Here is a 12,049-nt window from a genome sequence, read left to right as displayed (position 1 = left end):
TGTGAAATCCCTCTATTGAGGGGACATTCAACACTGTGTCCACTGTCCCTCCTGGGATTTCCGCCCGTGAGCTCTACTGTTTGAAATATGTTGAATAATGCTTCATAACTTACAGTGGCAGCTATGATCAATTGCTGATGGTTTATTCATCAAGGTTTCCTTGAGTGTCCAGCTGTGGACATTTATATACCTGCACATTCATGTCTCCTAATTGCATTATAAAATTATATGTTACCTCAACATGGTTATGTTAACAGTATTGGTGAGTTTTTAATCATGCAAAATTTGCGTGTAATCCTGTGCAGGGGTCGAAATTAACGGTGGTCTGCTGGCCCGGGGCAACCAAAAAAATTCATTGGGCCACTGCATTCTCCCAAAATGATGGCCTGGTGGGACAGTGGTCATTTGAGGAACATGGCCACATTTTAAAAACTTTCAATCACATTTTACGACTCGCGTTCCAAGTCACTCGAGCAGCCCTTTAGAGTTCACAGTATAATTTCACTGTCTGCGCGGCAGTGTACCACATGCAACATAACGGCACAACATTCTGTTCATTTCATGGTGTATATACAGCTCATACACGTGCAGCAGGCACCTGCCCTGGTATGTCGGCTGATATCATTTTTTACAATGCCATTTTAACGTTATCTCCCACGGACACCAATGAAACCTTTGCAGGTCGTATCACAATATTAATCTCGAATTAAATTTGTGAACTAAGAAAATACATACGTGTATACTTGTATAGACAGCAGATCAAGTTCTGGGAATTCTTTTGTAGAAATCTTCATGCAACTTTTTTTTTCGATGTCCAGCTGTATACCATGTGTGTACGGTGAATTGTACAATGCTGTTTTTAGGGGAATGCACGGACTGGTTGCTGCATTACCATCACGTCTTCTTTGGCAGTGGTGCCGTGAGCGGGAACCAATTAAGCCTTGCTTCTAAGCATCGAGCAATATTGTGTGTGTGTTTTCACCACTGTGATAGTGAAATGTGAAGGGAACTTGGGAAAACAACAGAACTTTTTTTCCAAATGAGTGGAATTTAAGTGGGCAAACAAAAATACAAGTTTTTAGTTTGTTGAGAGGTGTTTTGTGAAGACAGGAAAGACACGATTTGTTTTCTTTTTTTGGAATTTTAAAATGTGTTTTCTAACTTACCAATTTAATTTTATGGTCGTGCCAAAAATTTAGGTTGGGTCGAGTAACCAGAAGCAGAACTTGTATATTTGGTCTTAAATAGTGTATTTAAATCCAGTCAGGCCTGCCAATTAACTGTTTTGGTAGAAAAAGTTTAACTAATGCAAATGGGCATGTATGTTGGGCCTGATTAATTTCAATACATGTACTCAACCCAAGCCACCAAATTTTCACGAGTGCCAGTGCGGTGCACTTCCCCACTGGCCCTGCGGGCCACTAAGAGATTGAAGTTAATTGTGACCCCTGATATGGATGGGAGGAAAATTTTTATTGCCCAAAAAAGTCAGCGCTGCTGGCATTGCTGTAGATAGCAGTGTAGCTAACTAGAAAACATTACATAGGGAGTGCCCATTGACAAAATTTTTAAAGAACATGGCTGACATCATCTGGAAGATAATTATGAAATTCTAATTACATTTATTTTGTAATTTCAGGTCTCTACTTCATGCTGCAATGTTGGTTTTGTTTCCTGAAATAATTGCCACTAAAAGAGCTTTAAAATGATATATCCCCAGGCTTTGTAGTGGTTGTACTTTTAAATTTAAGAGTTAGTCGAGAGTTTGTAAAAGTGTAGTTTTTAAAAATTAGTTCTTGAGCTTTCTCACACAGATCAGTCATCACACCAATATTCTTCCAATCAATGAGAATTGGGTGAAAAAAAAATCATTTTGAATTTACGTGGAATGACCTGGAGGAAAAACAAAACTGGGCTTTGTATGCTACAATTCACTTTTCTGCATGATTTCAAATTCCTCTGAAAAGGGTAACTTGATGTTTCATGTACATATCTTGAACATTAGACCTGACCTCAAGTGTGACCCTGTGCCCAAATATCGTAGCTCATTATCTGTTACACACCTGTCATCACATTACTCTTGGCGCTTTGTGTTTTATAGGTTTGCTACATCAAAAGAGCAAAAACCGAAAGAAAAGTTACTTGGGCTTAATTTGTTTTCAATATTTTGAACTAGAAACTTGAGACAAGGGTGGCATCAGATGAAGACCTCAAACTTTCTGACCTCCTGCGATACTACATGAGAGATTCTGCTGCCGCAAAGGTATGTTTTCTCTAAGGTCCGTTGATATATCGATAATATCTGATATATCAATTTCACTTTGATATCGATATTACTTCAACATTGAAATTGATATATTGAAAGCACCGATATAATGAATAAAATGAAGCTATAAAAAAAAGTACCTGTACTGTAGTTGTTTTAGACAATATTTTGTCTTGAAATAAAAGTGTCCAGTTTTCGAGGCCAAGAATAGCAGGCAGCAAATTTACCTTTGATTTGTTTTTTTCCTCTGTACAAAAGCTTAAAAAAAGTGTTAAAAAGTAATCGTATGTGGTGTACAATGATTTTTTTGCATCATTACGTACATGTAAAAACTCCTGTGTATTAAGCATACTGTACATTTAGCAGGGCACCTTTCCACACAAGGGAAAATGTGTACACAAACTGTAAAATACCCTTGTGTCTGGGTACCAAATCTTATTGGTTATTGCACGTGCAGCGCAGCGGAGCTTTGATGGCCAAAGAAGTTTGAAGACAGTTTTACATGTGGCTGTGACTTCAATGTTAGTGAATTTTGTCTGGTACTTATGTGTGTACTTTTTGCATATACATGTACATGTACGACACCAGGCAAGATTGTCAAGTGGTTGAGAAATAGACCTTCTTCACAAATAAATTCATAATTATACACACATTTGCACAAATGGTCTTGGCGGCAAGAAGTGTGAATCATGAATTTATGAGTGAAAAGGTTCACAGCCGTTGCCGAAACTTATGTGAATATTGCATCAGAGTCCTGCACCCTCTCTGCGTACATGTACACGTACACGCAATAGTTAGGGGTGATGTACATGTATATTCATGTTGTATTGTGGCATAGCGATTTCATCAATGGTGGTTGGTTGAAGGAGGAACTTACTGTCCCAGGAAGCAATGAGCAACCAGGGTTTGAGCAAGAAAATCATATCGTCAATGCATGAAGCCAGCCACTCACATTGCAGACTGGCTGGAGTATGTATGCCTTCGCATTTGAATACACCGTTCTGACTGCAGGTTGTTGGTGTTGTCAGGTGCTGTTTTGTTTGGGAAAGATTAAAAAGCTCGCAAATTAAGCAGACTAATTGTGCCATTGGTTTTGAGCTTGAAAACATATATTCGAAAAAAATTTGATATATCAGCATTATCGATATCCAGCTGTCTGTATATCAATATCGGCAATTGTCTATAATCGACGGAGCTTTAACCCCTTTGCCACGGATGACGGTAAGAGCCGCCGTAAAAATTGAGATCCTCAGCCCACTTTTCAGCTATTATTCTCAGCCCACGCTCAAACGAACACGGTGAAAGACCCTGGCTCTTGTATATATGGTGATTGGCCTTTGTTTGTAGCCCAGAAATGAAAAGACCAAATTTGCATCATAATCACCAGCTTCACAATAGTCCCCACTTTGAAAAGAGGCAACGAGAATGTGGAAGCCTGAGTAGAGCTGCATGCCACCGAACAATGAGCCTTTTCACTGTGTAATTCAAAGCATGCAGGGCCACAAACCGAGAATTTGCGGTTTGGCAGGTGGCCTTCGTGGCCAAGCGAGGCTGGAATTTTCGGAGTTGGCTTTCAGAAAAAAGTTTAGTTAATGGTTTTTTCTACCCTTGGCTTTGACTGACAATTACCTGGTACCACATCGCACCAGATGACATGTAAACAAAGGGGGTTTTCTACATGGTTATTTCCATTAAAAAGGGTGCCAATATGTGACATTTAAGGCAAATTTTAAAAATAAGAGAACTTTTGGAAAGCCTCGTACATGTATTTTTACTTTTGGGAAATAAACGGGACGTAATAAGTTTGTGTTCATGTTTTTGCATTACAATAGTGTGTTTGGACAAGTAAAGGTTAGCATTTCTTGTGCAAGCATGATGAATAGACCCAACATTTAAAGGGGGTCTTGGGGATGGAAGCCCAACGAGATTTGTCCAGGATTGTGGTATGCCCAGCAAGATATGGGACTGAGGGGTATCCCTCTTACATGTCCAAGCTATACCCACTTTAGACTATTGTTGCCTAACACACAGATGTCTGTAAAGAATTCCTGAGATTCTGATCAAACAATGATCAACACAAAGATGGAGGGTTGGTGCTCTCTGTCCCATATCTTGCTTCATTGTAGAGGCAACATATACATGTACATGTACACATTAAACAACTGCAGCACAGAACCCTGAGGGACACCATACTTTAGTGAATAAGTGTCACTCACTGATCCACAATTGACTCCTTTCTAACAATCGGACAAGAGCTTTGAATAAGAATTCTTTGAAAATGATCACTATTAAAGTTAAGAAGGAAACCAATTAAGCGTGCTTTGTGAAACACCAACATGCAACTTTAACCGTTGAAGCAAAATAGCATGATCGAGCGTGTCAAATGCAGCACTTAAATCAAGAAAAACCAAGATAAGATGGAAACTTTACCTTCATATTTCGCCAAATATTCTGAATACAAGTGAGAGCTGTTTCCATCCAATCGTGATGTTGTCCGCCTCGACTAGAAGTACCCCCTCAATGGTCCACAGTACTCAATCGATTGCCATCTTGTTTGGTAATGCATGCGAGTTGACGCGATGTGCTGCACGACACTAGTATGCATATATACCTTGCCTTGTGCAATGCTGAAGTACATGTACTAAGTTTGAGTTCTTTAAAAATTTTAGTGTCCGTGCATACATTCACAGGGTCTAGGCTATCTAACCAAGGTCTTCCATTCAAATGGTACAGCTTTGAAGAAGGCGAGAAAATGGCTGACTCATCATCATCATGTTTATGGCGAACGAAGCAAAAAGTGTCCTGCGTGGGTGTTCTCATTATAGAAAAACTTGTCCAAGAGGTACATTTTTCCATTTCTTTTGAAGTCAAGTAGGTGATTGCAACTATGGATCACTGTGTTGGGAAGGTTGGGTCATCACAGGTTAGTAGCAGCCTCGGCTTTAGTATTATTACTTAAGCGGGAAAAGTTCCATATAGGCCTAGCCTACCCCCAGAACTTTGGGGTTTGAAGTCCGACCTGCTGCCACATTCGGAGCAGGGCGGATGTCGGACCCAAAGTTTTGGGGGTACATTAGGCCTAGGCCTAAGTTCCGTAATATAGGCCTACGGCCACCAGTAATTCTTCCTTTCACTTCAGTAATCAGAAAGCACAAACATGTGACCTGATAAAAATGGTATTATATACAGTGCCTACAACTTACATTTGGAACTCATTTTTTTTTTATGTTGTGTTTTTCTTTTAAAAGTAATGAAATTTTGGGGGTCAGCAGTGATGTTGATACATTACATATACACAATGTACATGTAAGTTTAGGACAGTTTCTGAGTTCTGATGGATGCCACTACTGATGATTGCATGATTTTTGCGTGATCGGTCGATCAACCTTTAATTATCAAGTTGTTGGCATTTTCAATCCAACTTAAAAACCCCTGTTGACATTAGGCATTCGGTCATCATTTCTCACACACTTTCTAAAATTCCCCTTTAATTTTGTTTTTATTTTATGAAATACATGTGCAGGCATGACGGCTCCCCATGGAAACTGCTTGCCACTTTGAGGATGGGAAGAAGTGTATCGAACTCACCCTGAACACAGGTGGTGACTGCAGTAAGGAAATCAACAAATATAAGTGTACCTAAACAGAGTCTAGGATGATCTGCTGATCACAACTACATCTCACGTCAGCTGATCCCAAACAGAAATCAGACAAAATGCAAGTGCACAGACAGCTCATGCATACATTGTATACTGCTGTCCATACTATGTGTACATGACTGGCGCCGAGGCTAGTACCTAGACATCTTTCTACAAAGAACCCTGCATTGGACACACAGAGCTAAAAGGCCAGTGCATGGAACCAAATACAGTGTTGGGAAACCTCAAGTGCACACATGGATTTCATACGTAGGATGGCACAGATGCAGCTTAAGACAAAATCCACAACCTGACAGGTGTGCAGCTGATTGTGTTTCTCCTCCTCTTACTGCTTCCAACAAAGTCAAGGGGTATGAGTTTAGAGAATTGTCTACTGTTGTTTCCTATGAAAGTGGGATTTGGTTCGCCATTTAAATGTTTAGGAGTATTTTTTTCAGTATTCAGAACAACAGCTTCAAGAGCTTTTCATTTTGTGCTGGAAAATCTGTCGAGATCAACTTTTGACTGGATCATTTTTCATTTGGCCATCATCAGCAACAGTCCAGTCTTTGTTGCCATCTGCCTTTTCTTAGTACCCAAATGTCAAGTGTGCTATAGATTGTTTTGAATTTCAAACTGAGAAACCATCAACTGTGAAGGGACAGGTGCTGATATATTTTCATTAGAAAGGAACGTACATTTGTAAAGTATTGGTTTGTATTTCTCCGTTGATTGATTGCCGGATTGATTTCTTTCTTGTCCAAGACTTTTAGAAAGAACAACAGACAATCAAGTCACAATAGAGTCTGGTATTTCGGATTTACTAGAGCCAGGGGATGTAATCAAAGCAGATGAAGTATTTCCAGAAATCAAGACACAGGTTGCTGGAAGAGAGGCAATTGTTGTCATGCACCCATTTGCCACATTTCACCAACAGTTTTAGGGAAAGGACATGAGTCTGCATATAAATTATCCTCTGTGAGAGTACATCTAGAAAGGGGCATACAAAGGTTTAGAATCTTTAATATTCTAAATGTAACTTTTCCTCATGAACTGCTAGCATATGTAAATGATGTTGTACACATGTGTCGGCAAACCTGCAGAGTTCTGTGATAAAGAAATGAACATTTATCAAGTAAAGTTGTTTACTTGCACACTGCACAGTCCATGTTTTTTTAATTAACATTTTCAAACTTTAGTTTAAATGAAGATGTTTTTCTGTCTAAAATTCACAGTTATTGCATAAAATATGCACCCCTAATTTTTTGATTACCTATGTTAATTTTTCTGAGACCAATTCAGAAAGTTGTGTTGCACAGAAAGTAAGAGAGGCAATTACAATGATAATAAATGAATTTGTTATCACTTACATATGTGTATTTTCTGCAGATTTGACAAAGATCTTGAAGAGTACTTGACACTGGTGCTGTCTCTTCAGGAGAACGCCCTGTCAACAATTCTTGGAGAAAATATTCAAAATAGGAATTCTGTACCTTAGAAATTGATGTCTGGATGAAAGTAGGATTGTATGGCACATTTGCAGTGACCGATTGTTTTGGAGACTACACAAACAGAATGCATTTTTTATAACTCTTATGACATACATTGTTACCTGAGTTTGGATATAGTAAACTTGTAATTTTTTAAAAGCCTATTTGTCCATGTTCATCAAAGTTGAGATTTGGAACATTCGATTTTTTTAGTTTCCCAGATTACATCTCTGAATCTTTGCAAGAATCAGATTACATCTCTGAATCTTTGCAAGAATAAGGACATTTAAGTTCAATTAACTTTAGTTCATTGTTGTCTGTGATGATAGCATCTGGTGATGTACACAGCCATGGTTGTGATGGATGAAGAAATACACCAACATTTGTGACACACTCTCCTGATATCTTTTCATATTGCAACCGAGCCTCACTTTCCATTTTTGCACCATAGTTAGTTGATGCTGTATTAAGTTTCTTCCTACAAATCTGTTGTGCATTTGTAGCTCGGCTCATCAATTGTCTTGTAGTGGAGCTTCATTTCATTGTTTAATTTAGCATGGTGACTTTCAATTTCTGTTTTACTGTAGATTCCTTTTTGAGGCTGGCAATGAGGTTAGTTGCTTTTGTTGTTGCTTGCCTTTCTGCAGAATTTACTGCATTTATAATTAACTCCTCAATTAGGCATTTGCATCGTCGTTCAGAAATTTGGTTGTGATTTTGTGACTCTTCCCGCACTGTTAATGTAAGGGGACCATTGAAACTTGCAATTTTGGGCAAGAGCTTACCAAAATTAGTTGGAGGAGGGTTTCCATGAGATTTTTTCTGGAAACGGTTTTGAGATTTGTACTTTTCCATACAGTGAGCTGGCCACCTTGGATGGCTCTTGCCATGTTGATGGTCTTGTCAAGGAGGACTAATTCAAGTTCTCTGGAGGTAGTGTTTACATAATACAGCAGGGCACTTACATGTTTACACAGGCCAGGTAATCCTGCTACACAGGTGCATGTCGCTTTTGACACAAATCTTGAAGTTCCTTTTTCTGTAAAATCAATTTCAATAAAGTACCCATTTTCAATTGCATTATGAGAAAGTGTGGTTAGTTTTATTCATGTAACTTTCCACTTCATGAAATTAAAACAAAAAGGATTAATTTATATTTTTATGAAAATCATAAACATGTACTCAATGCTTATTCATAGTACCAGTATGCCAAAAGACTTATGTATAACGGATGTGTATGTGAATTTGTATTCATGTAAATTGTAATTTTCAGTTTTCGAACTTGGCTGGAAATGGAAAGAGCAAAAAGTAACACGAGTTTTGTTTATCTGTCAACAGTTCTGATTGATAAATTATATTTAATAATTAATTCCTGGGATTTTTTACCTTGCCCTATTTCAAAATAGAATTAAACCCAGTCTGAAAGTATGCACGTCTGCTTCTTTTCATTTCAATTAGATAAAGCTTTAATTACCGCCTCTGATTGACATTGTAAACGTGTTTTGATTCAGATGCAACTTTCCCTTCTGCGGCTCCTCAGCTTTGTTGTCTTCATGTTTTATTTCACAAAATCCGCCATGTGTTTCTCACCTCATGATTATTCACGTTCTTTCTCATTAATTCAATAGTCAAAAGTTTTTAGCTCCTCCCAAACTCAATACTCAACAGCCTAGTTTCCGCCTCGCTGTTACCAGAAGCCCTTGTGCACAAAAACATTCAGGAATAGTCTTTTCACATTACCTGGTATGCCATGCAGTAAATCAGTGATGAAACACCTTCGTTAACCAGCGAAATGTAGTAAAGAACCGCAAGCGGAGTCACAGTTGATAGGAAAAGTGTGCCCTCTCTTGGTCAAGCCCAAGGCCCATATGCCAACTGAAACAGCTCATGTCACATGAGCTAGTCATGTGATCAGTCAGTTGTTGAGCAACCGCCTTAATGGTACAATGAAGATAAAGCTGTGTGTATTTTCTTTCAAATGATTATTCTGTGTGTATTATATTGCTTTTTGTACAAGAACAATGTAATTTTTATTACATGTGCAAAACTCACTAAACTAAATTGTAATATCGACTTCTGCAACTGGAACAATATTTTGGATGCCCTCTTCCTCCTATCTGATGGGGCTAGAAAGCATCTTGAAATTCTCCCCTGATGGAGCTAAACCTCTTTCAGGAAGCAACTTTCAGGAAGCACTTGAGGCCAGAGCAAAATACATCAATGCCTTAGATAGGATAAAACTCCCCAATTCAGCTCCCATGTTTGGCCTGGATCTGGCAAAATGTCACAAATTAAAGCCTCTTACAGGACGTCTTGTGAGATCCAAACCATACCCTCTCGCAGTCCAACCTCCACTCTAGCAAATATACCGGTACAAACAATAACTCATACTTAAACAAAAGAGATTTTCAGATGTTTTTACATTCAAGAGGAAAAGAAAACATGTTCTGCAGTAAAATTCACATCATGGACCCTTCAAGTTTTCTCTTATGAACGTAATGATATACTTTTTGTGTGCAGGACTTGCTGTACCGCAGGATGCGTGCACTTGTTGACTACCAGTCTGCAAATAAGGCATTGGAAAAAGCACGAGCCAAAAATAAGGATGTACATCAGGCTGAGATGAAACAACAAGAGTCATGTGATAAGTTTGAAAAACTATCAGAGGTAAGAAAATGTCATTGCAACAGTGTGACTGCATCTTTTTAATATCATACATGTAAATTAACCGTAACAATATTTCTTTACATATGCACTTGGTAAAACTATTCTCCTGACATTAACCTTCCCATTTTTACAGTTAGAAATAATAACTTTAACAAAGTTCTTCACAAAGTTATGATTCCATTTTGGTCCTCATGAGGTCCCCATTTTTCATCGGCCTGCCAGCTATTGCAAGAGGCATCAATTTGATCATTGAAATTGGTATTTTCTAAATTGTGCCTCTGGGAACTGGGTTTATTAAATGTCCCACTGAAGGAGCTAAAGAGGCAACCTACATTTGCCTTGTGTGTCCCTGTGCATGTAACCCCTGCCAGTACTGCATTGAGAGGAAAATTTGTATTTGTCGGATAGACGGAGATCTACTTGTGGCTACCTTCCCATTTTTACAGTTAGAAATAATAACTTTAACAAAGTTCTTCACAAAGTTATGATTCCATTTTGGTCCTCATGAGGTCCCCATTTTTCATCGGCCTGCCAGCTATTGCAAGAGGCATCAATTTGATCATTGAAATTGGTATTTTCTAAATTGTGCCTCTGGGAACTGGGTTTATTAAATGTCCCACTGAAGGAGCTAAAGAGGCAACCTACATTTGCCTTGTGTGTCCCTGTGCATGTAACCCCTGCCAGTACTGCATTGAGAGGAAAATTTGTATTTGTCGGATAGACGGAGATCTACTTGTGGCTACAAAAGTTATTCCACATACACAGAATGATTCTGCTCTCTCAATAAGTGTTGTTCAACATGTGTATTGACCGTACAGCTACATTTACATTACGTATGTCCATATAGATGCAAGCCAGGGGGAAGGGGTCAGAATGCCAAGTGCATGTGGCAGTCTATGAGCCTCATCCATTAGTAAAATGAGGATGTGTAAAATCATTTAAAAACAAGAAAAATCATGTTTACAATTTCCACATTATTTGATATCTACAGGGGTTATTTTGTTCATGTTCCATTCAAATACGTAGGCCTACATGAGCCATCTGTATCCAGACGATTCCAGAAAAGACATTATAATTTGGTTTTGTAATTGTGTAACAAATCCTGCATGCGAGCTCATGTAGCGAATGCATTTCATGGTGCAATGACGTCCCCCCCACATACCTTCGAATTTGAAAGTTGAGTTGGACTTGGTGTCCTCTGGAATCCTACCGATTTTAGATTATAGGTCAAAGGTCAGAGCATTATGCGCCCTTAGAAAACAGTGCAAAATCGGACCGAAACTACCTGTCAACTCTCAGGAAGAGGTTGGCCTCTGGTTTTTTTTACTGGAAATTCAAGATGGCCAGCAGATCATTTTCCACTTTAGTTTTATGGGGTTTAACCACAAATTATTTTTTAATTCGCCTTTCCCCAAGGACACCCCCAAAATAGTAGCAAAACTGTGTGCTCAGCTCTGAATGTAGCCACCCACCTCTATCCAAAATAGACCCACAATTTAGGTTTTTTTGTGAAAGAAATACCCCAAACTGGAAACTACATGTATCAGTCCCAAATTCAGGATTTATAGAAATATTTCTATAATCCCTCCTGATTGTGTCTTATTGTGAAAACCCCATGGGATCACAAAATATTTTTGAGCTCAGGGCAGAATACAGCCATTTGGTGGAATGCACCCTGAGGACCTTGCATGTACATCAACATGAAACTCTGTATGTGTATTAGACTTGGTTTCCTGTTGCAGCCTATTGATTTTGAACCCATTTATCAGGGGTCAAGGTGATTGATTATAAAAGCAGACACAGTAAATATCTCTTGGTCTGGCCATGATTTTTTAATCAGTAATTGGCCTTGAAAAAAATTGAAGTACCTGCCATTTGAAAGGTCCCTCCTCCTTTAATGTTAGGAGATAGTATTTCAGTGCACTTGCAACCTCAAGGTATAAGTAAAATATTTTCTTTATCTCCTTGGGCAAGAATGCTGTTTTTTC

General features: G+C 38.6%; 1 protein-coding gene and 1 pseudogene across 2 annotated transcripts in view; both read left to right on the top strand.

Moving 5' to 3' along the window:
- snx6 (sorting nexin 6) overlaps window positions 1–12,049 on the top strand; it is a 62,219-nt gene that overhangs the window by 42,976 nt on the left and 7,194 nt on the right. For both annotated transcript variants that reach the window (XM_022255278.2, XM_022255279.2), the window contains exons 11-12: window positions 2,177–2,263; window positions 9,915–10,061. In XM_022255278.2, the coding sequence (XP_022110970.1) occupies window positions 2,177–2,263; window positions 9,915–10,061 (234 nt within the window). The remainder of the gene's footprint in view (window positions 1–2,176; window positions 2,264–9,914; window positions 10,062–12,049) is intronic.
- LOC147800475 (uncharacterized) lies at window positions 5,154–9,908 on the top strand (annotated as a pseudogene).

The sequence above is a fragment of the Acanthaster planci genome, linkage group LG01 (assembly GCF_054643075.1).
Source record: "Acanthaster planci isolate LZ-2023a linkage group LG01, COTS_SCS, whole genome shotgun sequence".
Taxonomy (NCBI): domain Eukaryota; kingdom Metazoa; phylum Echinodermata; class Asteroidea; order Valvatida; family Acanthasteridae; genus Acanthaster; species Acanthaster planci.
This window is presented reverse-complemented; position numbering and strand designations above follow the sequence as displayed.